The 18787-nt window shown below is 40.2% G+C and overlaps 1 protein-coding gene across 4 annotated transcripts in view; it reads right to left on the bottom strand.

The window, feature by feature from the left end:
- The window catches only part of TMEM144 (transmembrane protein 144), a 48512-nt gene that overhangs the window by 10657 nt on the left and 19068 nt on the right, over positions 1 to 18787 (bottom strand). For all 4 annotated transcript variants that reach the window (XM_007184149.2, XM_057547025.1, XM_007184147.2 and 1 more), the window contains 7 exons: positions 18250 to 18349; positions 16537 to 16617; positions 9690 to 9771; positions 7767 to 7843; positions 6592 to 6710; positions 3563 to 3682; positions 1948 to 2045 (listed from right to left, as the gene is read on the bottom strand). In XM_007184149.2, the coding sequence (XP_007184211.2) occupies positions 1948 to 2045; positions 3563 to 3682; positions 6592 to 6710; positions 7767 to 7843; positions 9690 to 9771; positions 16537 to 16617; positions 18250 to 18349 (677 nt within the window). The remainder of the gene's footprint in view (positions 1 to 1947; positions 2046 to 3562; positions 3683 to 6591; positions 6711 to 7766; positions 7844 to 9689; positions 9772 to 16536; positions 16618 to 18249; positions 18350 to 18787) is intronic.

The raw sequence follows: 18787 nt of genomic DNA, 5'->3' as shown, positions 1-18787 counted from the left end.
ATTGTTCCACGTCCCCTGTATAAGGCCCCATAGGATAAATTCTATTAAGAATTTAGTGTTTAAAAAACAAAAGCAAAAAAATATTAGTGTTAGAAAATAACTGGTCTTTTCTGAGGAAATAATGTTACCAGCTAAAAAGAATTAGTTATCACATTGTCTCACCCCATTTTGCAAGCAAAAGCAAAACAATGTTTAATCACATAACTATTTACTCTCTGTGTTATTTGCTTACTTTCTCACTTTTATCATAGTTTTCATTTTCTATTTGTGTTTGTATTTCTGTTTGTCTTGTGTGACTTAATTCTATCTGTGTATTTTATACAAAAAGTTGCTTCAAACTCGTTTTGAAGAATCCACATTTATTCAAGAATATAATTTCATTGAAAGACAAAATCACTATCATGTGACAACGTTTAAATTTGATGTGATTAATGACTGCATCTATTTTAATGTGTCATTCCTCCTTACGTAGTGGGATATGACTGTCAAATAACATTTGCATCCCTAGTCGAGGTGCATATCATACTGTATACTTTGCTCTACAAATTTACTTTTAAGCATTTCACTGGTAAGTGATATATCCCATTGCCCATTACATTTTCCTGTTATATGGTCACTTCTAGCATTAAATATCTTTGAAATAATGAGAAACAAACCTTTTCTGTGAAAAAATTTGGGTCTTTTGCCATTCCAATGATGAGGACTTAAACTTAAAAATATTCCTTATAACTTGCTCAATTTTGATAACATTTTCCCTCAATAGAAATTAAGAATGTCAAAATGTGAGCTCTTTAAATTAAAAAAAACTAACCTATTAAAATAGTTCACTTTAGTGTACCACTAAATTCAAATAAAAAATAAAGCCAACAGTTTTATGAACACAGAACTGTCAAAATATGCTGTTTAAAACCCAGAATTTAAATTAAAATTTAAGGATGTTTCAAACTTTTATGCAATTGTATTTTAGACCAGACAATGTGTTTAAAAATATCAGTTTTGTAGGCTTGCACAGGTGTGCTGCTAAAATGTTTTAGGCAAATTTTGTTTATGATGATGATTTAGGAAGCAGGGAGGCAGGTAAACAACTTAACAATCTAAGATACTAGAGTAGAAGTAAGAGCCCAACGTTAAAGCAATTAACTCGTGTGTGTGTGTGTGTCTCGGTCCCAGTACCATAAGGAACCTGAAACATTCTAAATTGGATTCTATACTAAAGGCAAAAGGTAGCCCTGCAGAAAAGAAACTCTCTCCTGAGAAGCCCTGAGATATCCACGTAGCCATGTTCTTTCAGACGACTCTGTCAGCTATTGCCTCAATTTTCTCGTCTTCAAAATGGGGACAAGCCTGAAAATACCTGTCCTGCCTATGTCAAAAGAAACATTTTTGGTTTTCTGCTACCTATGCGCTACATGATTGGCACCTAAAAAAGTCAGATGAAGCCAACTGCATTATGAATGCGTGATAGATGGTACCCTCCAGAGACAATACTTTGCTTCAGCACTTTCTGAAAGCCTTCCTTAAAATATCGACGAGCCCTGTGAACAGGGGCTGAAATACTTTCTGTCTCACAAGGCTGTCATGAGATTCAAGTGGGATAATACACACAAAAGCATTGTTTACATCAATAAACTGTTATATAGAGACGAATATTGTTATCAATAGCAAATTACAATGTATCCCAAACGAAATTAGGTAAAACGACCAAACAAAAACTGCAAGGGTATCAAAGATGAACAAACCTGCTAAAATGAGGTTAGTAATATTCCCTTAGAGATCAAGGACATGAGATTAGAGGGTATCAGTTTATCTACATGAATCTGTTATACGAATTATACTCCTGAAAACTCAAACTCCATGACAGGCTTCAGTGATTCACTAAGAATGCTTGAGAAAAATTAGATTTACGTTTGAAAAACAAAAATTTGGAAAAGCAGTTCAGCTACTTACAGCAGTGATGATTGGAAAACTGACCACAGCGCTGAGGGAGTGGTTCGCTATGAACCAACAGCAGGTAGCAATGGCCCAGAGTATTCCAGACAGGAATCCTGAAACACACAGACACCACACGTTTACCAACCACCTCCCCTCCTGAAAAACCCACACGCCAGGTAGAGTGGGAATGTTAAAGTGCTCAGACCAACACACTCCTATCAACACTGACGGCCAACATGGGATTTTTAGCCATGTTTTAGGACCATTTTGGAAACGAAATGATTTCTCTTTTCTTGACTGCTGTAGGTATAAAGATCACCTTTTACCTTATTGACATGAAATCAAGTACCCAAATTAGTAGTTGAGGTAAAGATTGGGTAGTGGAGGGGGACCTAGGGAAGATACTGGGTCTGAACATATTCTGCAAACACCATTTACTCTAAACCATGACCATAAAAATCTGTGAAATTCAGCATGATGCTTAGCTAAGGGGAAAAAGACTCCTAGAATTTGAATAAAAATATCAGCTAAAATGTTTGATACTTTAGCTAGGCATTCAGTAAATATTCTACCATTTTCTAAACTGGTATAGTGGTACAGTGGCACACTTTGGCTTCAATGAATTAGGCACTCAGAGTGAATCTCTGACACATGCTTTATTTTGTTCTTTAAAAAACTTTACTTGTGGACCTATATTCCATATCGAATTATAGCAAACTCTTAAATGAGAAATTATAACTTTTCATTATATATACACTTTTTTTTTTAACCAATGCCTAACTGATTAAATCCAAAAGCATGTGCATTTAACATAACTTTTTAAAACTTTAAAATAATTTCCCCTAAATTTTTGGAGAAAATGTTTATTTCCCAAGTGACTGGAGATTCGTATTTGTTGACACTTTAAAAATATATACAGGACTTCCCTGGTGGTGCAGTGGTTAAGAATTCGCCTGCCAATGCAGGGGACATGGGTTTGATCCCTGGTCCAGGAAGATCCCACATGCTGTGGAGCAACTAAGCCTGTGTGCCACAACTACTGAGCCCACGAGCCACAACTACTGAAGCCCACGTGCCTAGAGCCTGTGCTCTGCAACGAGAGAAGCCACCAAAATGAGAAGCCCATGCACCTCAACGAAGAGTAGCCCCCGATCACTGCAAATAGAGAGCCCGAGGGCAGCATCAAAGTCCCAACACAGCCATAAATAGATAGATAGATAGATAGATAGATAGATAGATAGATAGATAGATAAATAAAAATATAGGGAGAGCCCCAGGACTCTGGCTTTTAATATACATCCTTAGCTGGTGAAGAAGAAATACTAAAGTCTGATTCTCAATACACAAGATGTTTCAGCACAGGAAACAATCTTAGATTCATTGTTCAAGTTCTAGGTTCTGTAATAATGACTTCGCATTTCAAACCCAGTTTCATGGTTTCTAAATCCTTCATATTTGGTGGTGAACTGGGCCAAAGTCACTGAGGGAATGAACACATACGCACACAGACACACAAAAACGGACACACACAGAGAATGGCTTGGTTTCCAGAAGACGATTATTCAAGCTAAATGAATAGGGCATGATACTTTCACGGAGTAAGAAGAGTTTCTGTCGTTAATATTCTTACCTGGCAAGACTGCTTTGGGATATAGTTTAGGATTATTTTTCATGGCTATACAGTAGGCCAGAAAGTAGACTGTACTTGCGAGGAAGATGCCGCTGAAGTGTGCAAAAACATAGTCTAAATCTGGAAATACAGGTTAGAAAACTCTCAAGCATATCAGTTTAGTCATTTCAAATACATCTAGAGTTCTAAGAATAAAACAAACTCACTCAAATCAACCTTAAATGTAAAGGAAGCATTAATTCTATCATCTACATGTTATTTACATAGAATTTTAATTAACATACTTAAAATAGTAAGAAGTTAGTTACTATAATCAAATCTAAAAGACTGGCTTTTATGATTATCTTGGAAAGCTAAAAAGGAAACAACAAACATTATGTGAATATCACGTTAATATCTCCTTTTTTAAGAACAGGTATCAGACCTAATTTTACTGATGGCTATGGCCATTGTAGCAAATCTCCAAGTAGACTGTAGTTGGGGGATGGTGTGTAAAAAAATTTTAGAAGTGCTAATTTTATATGGTGTATTGATCAGTCTGGAAACCAGCTTCCAGGTTGCAGATGACAGCTACCCCGGCAGCTATACAGAAGGATATTCAGGAAGTTATTCCAAAGAGGATTTTATTTGTTTTCTATAAACCTAATTACACGGGGGGAGTTAATAACACAGATGGTGGCCCAATATCTGAGAAACCCAACTCCACTGACTATTTAAAGAAGAGGGTCCTTTGGCCAAACAGATGGGTGTAATGCAGGTTCTTGGCTGGGAAGGTCACATTGGGCTCAGTGTTTTTCTCAACTAAATTTGGAGAAAGATGAGTGGCCCTGTTTAGCCAGAAAATCTTGAAAGTCAAAGGGTTTGTCTCTTCTTCTAAAGTCTTAAATCCTGCTTCTGAGTCATATCACAACAACACATCCACCCAAAGACCACCAGAAAAGGCAGCATAATCTAGCGATTAAAACACTGACAACCTGGTGGGACTCATCAATCCACCACTTGCTAACTTGGAGACTTGGGTAAATTACCTAATCTCTCTCTGTCTTAATATTCTCAATTGTAAAACCGGAATAATAATGGTATCCAACCAGTAAGGTTGCTAGGAGGGTCACTTGAGTTATTACTGTAACTAGAACAGTGGCCAGCACAGAGCATATACTATTTATGTGATTGTTAAATAAGTGAGATTAAAAAAATATTCCCCCCTTGAATTATTTTTGAATAAATTGGAATAAAGTGTATCTCTATCAGACGACATTTGAGTTGTCATAAGAAAGATCCCTAAGAACTGATTGTACTATTTACGGGAAGAGATTGTTGAGGACCTTGTTTATTATGTCCCAGTACCAAGAACAACTGTACTCCTGAACAATTAGTTGTTTTTATCTTGTGTTTGCTGAATTCTGGGGCTGATCTGATTTCCTTTGTGGCTGTAAGGAATCTTAGAGCCAAATTATGACTCATTACTAGCAAGTGTACAAGTGTAGCACAGTTTTTCGACTCATTCATGGCTCTGTTTTATTTTGTCACTCTTTTTTCCTTCTCTCTTAATTTATCCTATGTTATTCTATTTTTATTAGTTTTTATCCTTTAAAATGAAAAGAATAAAAATACAAAAGGTATTTGTATAAAATCTTTAAAAAAAGACAGAAATTAATAAAAGTTTGAGTACTGTTCGTGGGGCTGAATATAAAAAGGAAGAAACAGACCATGGTAGTCACTCAAAGTCTATCTGCTCATTTAGAGTTCAAATCCCAGCTTCTCCATCAATCTTTCCCTCATGGCTTGCCCTCCAGAAGTCTCCCTTATCTGATCACAGATGACATTCATTTCCTGTGCCATGGATGTAGAACTGTCTTAACCACGACATCGTTCTTTTATCGTTTCGTGGGTGTAAGCCACGTTTCAGTATAATCACAGAATCCTGAATTAGACACTCTCACCTCCTTCAGAGCCTGCAGAAGGCTGTTGCACAGTATGTGGAAGTGACATCTTGAGAGATTAATTCTAGCGCTAGAAACTGAGATAATTTGGCAGCATTACATTGGGCCTTTCAATGCGTTACTCTGTGCTCGAAAAATAATATACTAAGCAGGCTATATTTTGACCTTTATTTGATTTTAAAGTACTATGTGCTACACTTCAGGTTTTTTTTTTCTTGTCTTTTTTTTTTAAAGAGGAGAGGAATACATATTTTCCTAGAGATCATCAAACTGGAAAATAATCTCCAAATCTTGCAGTAAAGCCAGGAACCATGTGTTAAGATCCAAGTAGCTGAAATGAATCCTGACTAAAATTGATTCTATTTGTATGTTAAAGATTCCATGAAAATATTCAAACAGTCCTTTATTTTTTTTTTTTTAGTTTCCCTTGCCCTTCTAACTCACCACTTGCAATGACAAAGTAAGATCAAATCTGATGAAATGAAATTTTACTTTAAGGCGCGACAAGAAAATCTAAACATAAAATTCTCTCTGGGTCTGTCTGGGCTTCCTTCCTCCCTAATGTGAGGTGTGCATCTGCATTACACTTTAACTGGAGCTTCTCAAAATGGGAGTGCTTGCTTGACCGTAAAGATCAATTTCTTTTTTGCTTCGGATGCTACCAATGTATAATAACTTCTTAAAAGAAGAGTGTTCTTTCCCAGCTCTGTAGCAGGTCATGGTGACCTGCTACAGAGGTTTGTAGCTGCTTACCTGGACTATGTATCCTTGGTGAACTTTATGTAAAATATCAGTATGTCATTTTGATGTACGATCCTTTGTCTCGAAGAAGTATATGACAGTGCGTTTGCCTTTTAACAGGCGGAACAGTTCTCAGAGTTTTCTGAGGGTCTGTCTCCTGGGTTATAATCCTCAGTTTGGCTCAGATAAAATTCCCTTTTTTCGCTTCTGAACTTGACTGTTAATTGAATTTTCATCGACAAATCTATGTACCAATATCTACCACAGTCCCATTCTTTTTATAGTCTTAACTAGAAACATGGGTATTGAGTTTATTTATAAAGTAAAATAACTTTTTCCTCTCACCGTTCTGACTTGCCCCTGCATATATACTATCATTTCTCTTGCTGTGGTCCTTGATGTAAAAGATTGGCACAAATGTAGATCCATAGAGTATTCCAGATATTACCGCGAGACTGCAGCCCCTTAAAAACAAATAAATCACTATTCACCTGGGCCCAAAGCAATGTTTCTGCCAAACGCACACATGGAATCATATCAAAAGCATGCTTCAAAGTGGAAATCACAAGGCATTATGTAGCAATCACCCATCTATCTCAAGTGGGGTGACAAGCAAAAGTCCCAGGAGTGCCCTGCAGGGTCAAGGTACCTGATGCCACCTTGCTGTGATGCAGCGTCAGTCCTCCACCGTCTAATGGTGGAAGGACATGATTCAAGTATTTATTGAGCATCTATTATGTGCCCAGTACTGCCTCTTTCCCACTGTGAGGTCATTGTATACACTAACAGAGGACATGCCTTCTATCCTTGAGGTGTCACCACAGAAAGTCTAAAACAGCCCTCAACTGAAAAATGCAAGCTACATACTATTACACATTCATATTTCTTACATAAAATATACATTTTCACACATAAAACATAAATATTCTCATATTTCTTTGCCAGCCCCCAAAACCCTAAAATATAAGGGCTGTCATTGAGCTTAACTCTCCTGGTCTTGATACAAAGAATTGGGGGTGGGCGCTAGGACCTACATGGACACAAAATATCCTACTATATTTGACAATAAATATCTTGGGATTATAAAACTGTCTGACACATGAGTGGAGGGATTTCCAGTGGAGAGCATCCTGGGTAATGTAATGGAGACGCGGACCTAATTCGATTGTGATTGCTGGGAGCATACTGGCCATTATACTCTGTGGCCTATAGTTTTACTTTACTTTGCTTTTTTTTTTTTTTTAACTTTACTTTTACTTTAGGCACGAAAGTCCTGCAAAATGAGATTGCTTTTGTCAGCTACTTATTGGCCAGAGACACTGCAGTGGCTTAGAAATTCCTTGGAGCACTGAGACCAAGACCCTCTGTACCTTAAAATTCAGCAAGCGACCTGAAAGTCTCTCTACCATGGAGCTAGGAAGTCAAAGCTTGTGTTACCATTTTCGTCTTGAACTCAGATGAATATTACTTCACTCTTGCTTTAACCAAATATGAAACAGAATAAGAGAACCTCTTCTTACACTAAGCGGTTTTGCACTGTAGAAAGTTTATCCACCCAGGAATAATCAGGATCGGGATCTTGAGTTTTGTTAATCACCTGTTGAAAACAAAAAGCAAAAATCAAAAGGAAAACAGCATTCAATTGATAACCACACTGGTGACAAGAAGATTTTCAGTGTTTTTCTCTTCTCTCTCAAACACTCTTTAAAATATGACCATGTCACCCTGCATTCTGATTCTGTGGGCATCTCTAGACTCAAATGTTTCTGATTCTGTTTTTCTTTCACTTAGAATGGTCTGGCAGTGGGCAACTTCTCTGTTTAAATGTTTTTCACAGCTTATTAAATGGCTATTTTGATACACCTGTCAAAGCTAACAAAAGTTATTAATGCTTGCATTTTATTTGCAAATTTTAATAACTTGTAAAGAAATTAGAACTTAGGCTCTTCCACTATGGAATACCTAAGATCAACAGGCATATTTTTATCCAGATTTTTAAACTAAATTAGTTAATGAAACATTTCCAGCCTTGTTTTAAGATTAGCTAATATTCTAAGTCAGGAAAAGTTATAAGCAAATTCATAATATTTCTACTATTGAATGTAATCATCTTTGTCTCTTAGCTGATGTTTCCTTGATGCCATACTCCTAATGCTTTCGTAAGAGATGAGAAACTATTGTACATTTGAATTCTACGTTATGTGCTAAATCAAGCTTTCCTTTGGCAATCATGCTTTCTCACCCCACGAGCAGCTCGTGATGTATGGCAGCATGGTAACCAATACTTTTTATGTATCCTTAAACTTCAGTTTGCTTACATACTTCCATCTTGATGGAAAAATCTAAGGCCATTAGCCTACTCTGTAGCTTTTACCAAGTTGCATTTATTTTCCTTTCTTCCCCTTTTGTTTGCAGGAAAGTTGGTTAGGAGGTATCTGGGTCCCTAAAGTGGGCAAGGAACATCAGACGCCTTCTCCCCGTCTCACTCCTTCATTCTCTCTGAAACATCTCCCTGATCAGAGAGGCCTATGGATCAATACATCTCTTTCCTCTTACACCTAAGCTACTTATTATTTGACTTTAGTGTCGATTTAACTAAGGTTTCTGTCACCTTAGTTGATAAGAGTTTTGATAGGGGAAGAAGGAAGGGGAAGAAACGATTCATTTTGAAGTAAGGAGTAGAGGCAGCGCCTCAGTGTGTGGGTGGGAGGTGGGATTTCAAGGGCGGCAGCCAGCACTGGGCGCTCGGCAGGTGCACGGGACACTCAGCATCCGAGGCGCCGGAGTCTGTGCTCACGGCCGTGGCCGTTTGCCCGGGAACCACGTCTGTATACAGAGCCACTGGCGCTAGTGCTGCGGGCTGTCTTGTAAAGGTTGCCCCTGTTTAACCTGGACTTGCTATTCCAGACTAATTTATGTTCTTCAGGGTCAAAACAGTGACTCCTTACATATTTCCCGTCTTCACCCTTGAGTGGAATGGGATACGGCAGAAAAGAGAAATAGAGGAAAGTCAAGTCTAATTCCCACTTTTGTGTGACTTGATTTGCCCTTTCACTGGCTTTGTCTTATCTGTGGCCCCTGCCCTCCCCCAATCCTACTTTAAAACCTCCTTCCTCCCCCTTTCTAAAGTCACTGTCATGTTCCTCTTCAGTATTTAGCGTTCCCGTACTGTGGAAATCCTTAAGTTGTTCCAGAATATGGGCTTGTGTGCACACCTCCTAGTAGGGATCTACCGTTAATAAAAATAAGTAGACCTCTGTGTTTGTTGAGCATCTTTACTGTGGAAATATGGATTGCTACATAGACCCAGCCATAATTAATATGCTAAAATATTTCAGATAGCTCTGATTTAAAAAAATACCCCATTACCCTCCTATCTGCGTTCAAATCCTTTTATCTTAATTATATGTTTCAGATCAAAGTGGTTCTCATTCTCTACTCACATGCTCTGTTATTAATGGTGTGGTGTCCACAGAATATGTGTTATTTGGTATTTTGCTTTTGATGAACAAAAATATGAAAGCACTGCAAAGAAAATAAATTTTAGTGACATTTATCATAACCCTGGTTCACATTAAGTTGCCTGAATTTTAAGGGAAAACACAGCTTAAATTAAGTCTTTAACGATACGATGGTTACTTCCAAACTGCCTCTTCAGGGGTCCTGCCATTTCTCCAGCGCTGCCGTTCTCTTTGACATCTCTCCTTGTCCTTAATTACAACAGCTTAAAAGCTAGACTCATAAGCTTCCCTCCCAAATCAGATCTTTCTCCTGATTTTCTTGTTTCACTCAATGGTCCCATCTTTCTTTTTATTCATGCTTAACCCTGGAATCACATGGTAGAAAACACAAATGGAAACACCTTGAAATAATATATCTCACCTGTTCTATTGACAAACCCCCCCAAAGCTTAACATCCTCAATTGGACAAACTCGAGGAGATAAGTACCACTGGTGTGAGTGCAGAACTGTGCGACCCCTACAGAGGAGACCCTGGGGCCATGGACCAAAGGCACAGGTGTGTCCACTCGTAATCCTACCGGTCCTGGTCCAGGACCTCTAACACAAGTACGGCCACACTCAGGTGAGCCGACCCTCATGATCGTCCAGTGGAATATGACACAGCCATAAAAAAGGAATGAGGATGCCCTCTGTGCTCTGACATGGAAAGACCTCCAGAGTATATTTTAAGAGATAAAAACACACGCTTAAGCCTAATGCCTCTCTCTCCTAAGGCACTGACTGTTCATGTGCAGTATCTTTGTAACAAATGCCTCACTGACCTTGACTTTTGAACCATGCAAAAATGCTAAAATGTGTTAAAATATTAAATTAACTTAAGGAAACTAACAACTTTGGTATACTTTTGATATTCCTTTTTAAAAACATTTGCATGGTTCAAAAGTTAAAGCAATATAACAAGTTTTCAAAGCACACATGAGACTGAAATAGTATGGGTAGCTGAGTGCAGACTAGTGAACCCAGATATGCTATCTTTTATACAAAAATTAAAAATGTCGAGTTAGCTTCCTTAGTTCAGTCTCTTGGCTGCTTTATAAACTTGAATGGTTCCATATTCCCTTCCATAGGAAATTCAAGTTTCGCTTTGATTTTTACTGCTCTCTGCTTCATGCCCCATTCAACCTTTCTCAACATAATCCCCCCATGGACTTTTTTCCCTGACCAGTCCCTGCTCCAAGCTTGTGTGTCCTGTTTGTGAGCCTTCCTTAGCTGGACACACCGTGTCCTCACCTCTTACCCAAACTAGAAAAGATGTGAAGTGCTGACTGTGAGAAGGGAGCCCCACCCCCGGCCAGTGCTCCCCTATCTTCCTCTTCTCTGAATTCCCGAAACACTGGGAATCGTCATCACACGGTCCAGACCATCTGCCACAGGTCCATGTAATCTTTTTTCTCTAAAGACTTTCCAATTCAATAGAAGATAGGAACCACATTTTCCATCTGCTTCAAGGTCCTTGAAGTACCTGACACTCAGTAAAATTGAATGCATAAAACCTGATTATATGTGTCTATCTTAATTGTTAAATAGGCATGTGTGTGCGCTCATATATATGTTAATTTGCAAAGCTAACATTAGACACTGCAACTGCATTTTTTTCTCAAAGTTACCATGAAAACCCTCTACTTTGTATAGACCCGTCTGTTTTTCAAGAGGATGATATGTTAGAAATATACTTGAAGGACACAGAGAAAAGCCCTAGAGTGCTTCTTCAAACACCTGTGTGACCCTCCAACAAATCACTTAACCTCTCTGACCCTCAACTTTTTTCATCTAAAAAATGGGGAGGGACTTCCCTGGTGGCGCAGTGGTTGAGAATCTGCCCGCCAATGCAGGGGACACGGGTTCAAGCCTTGGTCTGGAAAGATCCCACATGCCACAGAGCAACTAAGCCCGTGCACCACAACTACTGAGCCCCCGAGCCACAACTACTGAAGCCCACACGCCTAGAGCCCGTGCTCTGCAACAAGAGAAGCCACCACAATGAGAAGCCCGCGCACCACAGAGAAGAGTGGCCCCTGCTCGCTGCAACTAGAGAAAGCCCACATGCAGCAACAAAGACGCAATGCAGCCAAAAAAATTTTTTTAAATAAATAAATAAATAAATGGAGATATACCCACTTTACAGAACTGTGATGAGAATTAAATAATAATGGCTACAAAATTCTCAGGGTACTTTTTGGCACTTTTTGGTACTTTTTGAGATAAAATCTCAAAATATGTTAGTCAGTTGAGAAGTTTAACTGCAAATTGGATGGGAGACGGGGTGCTGAGCAAGAGGAAGAAATGAAAACTAAGGAATCAGTGGTCTGAGCCCGTGTACTTGACACAAAATGGGTGAGCCAGAAAGAAGAATCCAGCTCAATTAGGTCAAGAGGGGATCTGGTGGTGCTGAGTTAGGACAAGGTAATGAGATGTATCTTATGGATATGAACATAAAGCCAAATAGATCACAAGGTCTTCTGGGCTACAGACTTGAAGAACTTGGTACAGTGTGTCAAACACAAAGTTCCATGATCGAGTCTGTGAATGCTTTCAAAAGCATGGGAAACTTTAAAAATAAATCAATATGTTATACGCAAGGGTACTTCTCTATACATTCAACCTTTCCAATTTCCCTAGATTTGCAACCCTACACACATTACTATTAGTAAAACTCATGTGTGTGTTTACACTGACAACTGATTTCAACAAGCATCTATTATATGTCAAACACTGTGCAGCGAAGTCTGATAGTGATGGTGGGAGAAATGGTGCACAAAGAAAATAACAGACTTTGTCCTTCAGGATCTCATAGTTTAAGGATAGAGAGGGTTGTCTGAATAATACAACACAGACCCTGAGAATGTGGGTAATAGAAGAAGTGCAAAATACAATGGGAGTTTAGGGGCGACTCATTCTATTGATAATTAGGAAGAAGAAAATCAAGAAAACATCATACAGAATGGGAAATCTTAACTGATATTTCAGGGAGGCAGAGGAAAGGGCTTTTGGGGCTGAGGGAAGTGTCGGGTATGATAAGTAATCCTGGGTCAGTGAACTGACAACCCAGGGCGAAACTGTGCTAAGAAGAAGTGTTGAATCTCTAACTGTGGAGGACATGCTGGATTAAGGAGACAGATTTATTCTGAATCCAGTGGGGAGCCTTCAGAGGTTCCTAAATAGAAGAGTGATGTCCTGATTTGAGAGCAGATACAAGCAAGTCATACTGGCAACAGGAAAGAATGGAACTAGGGAAATAAGATGTGAGATTTTTACAACTGTATACAGGTGGGTAGGTAGTATGGGACTGAGGGAAAGGAGAGGAGGAACCTGTGAAAGATTCAGAAAGAATTTTACAGGATTTGATCTGGGGTCAGGTACAAAGGAAAAAAATTTAAGATGCCTGAGGTTCTGAATTTGAATGACTGTGGCTAATACCTTCTACAGAGAGAAGGAACGCAGGAAGAGGGACCAGTTTTCAGGGAAGGCTAAAGTAAGAAAAGTAATTCTGATTGGGAAATGTTGAAGGCAGATAGAAAGGAACCACCAGCCCAGGGTATGTGCAGGGCTGACCTTGTGCCTGACCTGGCAGGGTCCCCTTCCACAGGTGGCCCCACCTGAGATGGAGCAGGAGGCACCCGGGGGGCATGCACGTCGAGATGTTTAGCCTGGTCCGCAGTTCTATGTAAGGACTGTGGCTCTGAAGAAAGCTAACCGCTAGGACCAAAGATCTGGGTTTCCTCACAACGCAACTCTACAGAGGAAGCAAGTTAAGGAAGTAGAGAAAAGAATGGAGAGTAGATTCAAGGATAATTCAAAGCCTTTTTTTGTTTTAAATTTTAATTTATTTATTTTTGGCTGCGTTGGGTCTTCATTGCTGCGCGCGGGCTTTCTCTAGTTGCGGCGAGCGGGGGCTACTCCTCATTGCGGTGCGCGGGCTTCTCACTGCGGTGGCTTCTCTTGTTGCAGAGCACGGGCTCTAGGCACGTGGGCTTCAGTAGTTGTGGCACGCAGGCTCAGTAGTTGTGGCTCATGGGCTCTAGGGCGCAGGCTCAGTAGTTGTGGCTCATGGGCTCAGTAGTCGTGGCACGTGGGCTCAGTAGTTGTGGCACATGGGCTTAGTTGCTCCGTGGCATGTGGGATCTTCCCGGACCAGGGTTCGAACCCGTGTCCCCTGCATTGGCAGGCGGATTCTTAACCACTGCGCCACCAGGGAAGTCCTCAAAGCCTTTCTTTAATAGAAAAGGAAATCTGTCTTCCTGTGAACTCTGACTCCTGGATCTTCACTGAAGTGTGTCTAAGAGAGTGTCCTGCACTTTGTTTCTTGGTATCCGCTCCACTTCCACCCTGAACCACGGGGACCAGAAGACTGACAACTACATTTGCCCAAACTGTGCTTCATGTCGGCTTTGCCAGCGGTGGCGGGGGGGGCGGGGGGGGCGGGCATCATCCTGCCTTGGCTGGCTGCAGGCGTGTCAGCAGCTCAGGGCAGACACATTTCTCCCCCCAGTGCCAGCTGGGGTGGGTGCCCTGGGGCTCTGGGTGATGCCACCTTCTCCCTTTGCTCTTTTGGGCTTATTAACACTTTTTGTCAACAATTCCCTGTGCTAAACCCTCTGCTGCTTAAGACGCCTGGGGTGGTCTTGGATATGGAGACTGACGGATACTTACCCTCGATAACTCGTAGGGAAGACATAAGGCTAGACATGACCTTAGCAATGCTCTACAATTGACTGTACAGAGGATGGGAGCGATTGTTTCCATTTTAAAAAGAAAAGCAACATCCTAAACCAATGTAACCAGATTCCAAGTTTCCTTATAGTGGCTATGAAACTCCAAGTCATTTCAATGAATTCCCTTAAGAACAAACTGATTTAACGGAGTTAAAATGGAAAGGTTCCAGAAATTCCTTTTAGTAAAAGGTAAAAAATATTAACAAACAGAAACCTCAGTTAAATCGAGTCGAGAGACCAGAATGGGGAGCTCACATGCCCTGTGATCATAGCAGAGCCCAACAGGAAAGAGAAAGACCCCCTCTTCCTTCCTGGCCAGGCCTCAGCCGGTCGACAGCCATGGACTCCTTGTTTGCTATAACCCTCCCAACTTCCTTGTGTCCTCTATAAAAGCGTTCTCCTTCCCTTGATGTGAGGGACTTGTACTGGCTCGCCATGGTTGCAGACCCCGAACTGCAATTCTCTGCTGATCCTGAATAAACCCATTTTTGCTGGGGACAATCTGGCTGTCTATTTGTTTCAGGTCAACAAAAGAAACTTAGAAGAGAGCCAGGCTGCACCACAGTAGAGACCACTGCACTTTCCTGCCTCAGACCAAGATCCAGACTAAGCTGGGTGACTCCCAGACACGCTGGCTAGTTAACTGTTGAGTTGGACAACATAGGCCCAAAGGAGTAACAGTAACCGAACATGAAATAGTTATTAATTAAAAGAGTGACTATTGTAATTAAAATTACCCACCATATAGAGCGTTAGCCATGTGTCTAGCACTATACGTAGCACTGAACATATTTATTTAATCCTCAAAATATCCTATGAGGCTGGTGCAATTATTATCCCCACCTTATCCCCAGATGAAGAAACCAAGGTTTAGAGAAGTTAAGTGATTTGCCCAAGGTCACACAAGTAGAAGTGATAGAACGTGAATAATTTATAATTTTAGAGAATGTACACTTTCTAAAGGAAGAAGGAATATGGAGAAAAACAAAGCCTGGTGGACTGGATAAATTGGCCTCAAATTATCATTAAGTCAAGACTAAGGCATTCTACATTCCAATTTTGGGGTGTAAAGAAATGTTTTTTTGAGAGAGCTCTTCAGAGCTCGAATGCTATGTGAATTGTACAAAATATACAAAATTGCCTCTAACCAAAAATGTCAAGAATCTGCTATTTTAGAATAATCAATGTTATTTCCTCTCCGATTGGCCTGGAAGAACTCTCTAAGAACTCTCTAACGTTTCAGCGACAAAGAGATTGTTCCTGAATGTGGCTGGAGAAAAGCCATCAACCACAGGAGGAAGGGAAATATAGTGTTCTTTCCCTGAAGAATAAAAAAGTACTAAAATCTTCGCAGGCAATACTATCCATTACGAGAGGTGCTGACGGGAAATACAGATGGAGTCTAGAGAGGAAAAGGGACCGAATCTAAGGTGACCTAATTCAGTGATGGTTTTATGGACTGAACACTGCCATTCAGAGATTCAAAGTCATTTTCATCCTCATTCATACAGTGAATATAACTAGACATCCCCAAACAGGTATTTACATGAGTGTGTGTTGTCACAGGTGAGAGAGTGGTTATCTGAGCGGGTTGAGAAGAGCTGAGTGACGTGACAGGAAAGTGGAAAGTGAGTGGCAAAGAATACATGAGTAATAAGAGAGAATCGGTGGCTATTTCAGAGCATCAAGAAGCCAGAATAACATTGACTTATAGCATTTTCTAGTTCACAAAATACTTTAATTCCATTCAATCCTCATTTATAAGCTATGTCTTATGATTTTTCTGAATATTACAGATAATGAAAATGAGCTTCACAGCAGCTAAAAGGTTTCCCAGGGTCTCAGAGCTTTTGACCACTGAGACTGGGGCCCCTAACCCCAGACCTGATACTTTCTGTCCTCTGAAGCCATGCCTGTCAATGTAAATGAAGAATCTGAGAAAAAACCATGTTGATTGATGAGACGTGGGTGTCAAGCAATGTAAACACATCAGGATCTTTAACAAGTGTTCTGAATGTTGGGAAGAAGAGTTAAATCATAAGAAATGGCCGCGTACCTTACTACTGACAGCCCAGCTCCGATGTAATTGAGCAGTGGTTTTGACACCTCTTCCGCATCCATTCCAAACCAGCCAAACCTGGAAATTGAAAGAGTCATATCAAAGTAGATATTGTTGAATATGTGTTCATCACAGTGTTTAAGGCCATGGACTCGGGGTCAGATTCCTGGACTGAAATCCTAGGCCTCTTACCTACGTGTGACTTGGATAAGTCAACTATCTTTATTGTGCCTCAATTTCCCATGTTTAAAACTGGGACAATTATACCTATAATTATACCTCACGTACAGGTTTCTTAAGATTAAATGAGCTAGTATATGTAAAAGTACTTGTCTAAAAGAAAAGTCCTTTTCTCGTTAAGACTAAGGAAGAAGGAAGAAAAAATAGATTAAGTGGATAATCGAATGCTGATGAGTTGACGGCTACTTTGTATAATACTTGAAATAGACTTCAATAACTGCTTGGTTAAAGATCCCTGCTCTTTGGCATCCCTTTAAATTCTTTTTTTTTTTTTTTCCATGCCTTGAGGTTGTAGTGATTATCACCGACAGTCACTGTGAACCACCCAGGGCCAGAGAAAGGAGGCAAGGACAGGAAAAAGAAAATAGCACTTGTAAAAAGCAGGGTGGGGATGAGGAAAGGACAGGAAAGAATGTACTGGAAGTTAGTTGGCTTTGTTATAACTGAGGTCGTTGTAGTGCTTTGAGCGGGAAGAGGAGCCCGGAAAGCAAGGTTAGAGTAAAAGCCCCCTTTCTATTTAGTTTCCCAAACTCAACTTGAATGTTCATCTTAATGCTGAGTGAGGGTGGTGCAATCCAAAAGGATCTTCTCAGATGATAAGGCTGTTCCCAGGCTGCACCGGACAACAGGGCAGCTTCCGCCAGATACGGCGATGGAGCACTTGACACGTGGCCAGTGCAGCCGAGGAACTCGATGCTTAACTTTATCACATTTTAATTAATTTAAATACACATGGCCACATGTGGCTTGCGGTGACCCTATCTGGAGAGCTCAGCTCTAGAGCTGGGGGTTGGCAAACTTTCCCTTAAAGGGCCAGAGGGTAAATATTTTAGACTTTGCGGGTTGGGTGGTCTCTTGCAACTACTCACCTCTACCATTATAGGGAACAAGCAGTCACAGACACTCCTTAAACGGATGTGTTTGACTGTGTTCCAATAGCACTTTATTTACAAAAATGGCTGGGAAGCTGGACCAGGGTTTGCTGACACTGGCTCAGACCCTGGAGGGAAGAATGTGGGCTTTAGAACCAGCAGGCCTGGGTTTGAATCTGGCTGATTAGCTCTGTGAACTTCAGCAAGTTCCTCATCTTCTTTGTGTGTCAGTTCTCTTATAAGATAGCACTTACCTCATATAGTTGTGAAATTGAGATGGGAATAATGTATATAATATGTCCAGCAAATTGCCACACATAGAAAGGGAACATAAATATCAGTGTCCTTTCTCCCTCCCTACTTTGTTCCCTAGAGGCAATTCTTTACTATCTTGATCAGAGTGTTAGATCACTTCTTTAGAACTTAAGGGAAATGGTAATTCAAGGTAGCATATGTTATGTGTATGCCTTACCAGTGGTGACCTCTGTGAGGGTAGGAACCAAGCATTATTCCTCTCAGCTAGTCCCATTCTTAGCACTGGCCTTACACAGAGTGTGAGTGCAGAGAATCATAGTTGAAACACTTTGTTTTGTGTTACCTTGAGCTTGCCCAGCCGATTAAGGTATTAAATGATCCCCAGATTAAGATTCCAAGGCCCAAACCAATGGTTTTGATAATTGGGACAACCGCAATGTTTCCTGTAGATGAAATATACAGAAGAAAGGTGTTATTTCCAATACAGAAAACATGTTTATCAATTGAATTAATTTTTATTTTAATTTCAACTGAAGCTCATGGGAGGGTCCCTTTTCTCCACATCTTCGCCAGCATTTATTGTTTGCAGGTTTTTCGATGCTGGCCATTCTGATCGGTGTGAGGTGATACCTCATTGTAGTTTTGATTTGCATTTACAATAGCCATGGAAGTAACCTAAATGTCCATCAACAGAGGAATGGATAAAGAAGATGTGGTATGTGTACACAGTGGAATATTACTCAGCCATAAAAAGGAATGAAATAATGTCATTTGCACCAACATGAATGGGCCTAGAGATGATCATACTAAGTGAAGTAAGTCATACAAAGACAAATATCATATGATATTGCTTACATGTGGAATCTAAAAGAAGGCTACAA

Source organism: Balaenoptera acutorostrata, chromosome 5 (assembly GCF_949987535.1).
Source record: "Balaenoptera acutorostrata chromosome 5, mBalAcu1.1, whole genome shotgun sequence".
In the NCBI taxonomy this organism is placed as follows: Eukaryota; Metazoa; Chordata; class Mammalia; order Artiodactyla; family Balaenopteridae; genus Balaenoptera; species Balaenoptera acutorostrata.
Note: the sequence above shows the minus strand (reverse complement) of the source record. Positions and strands in the feature narration are given on the sequence as shown.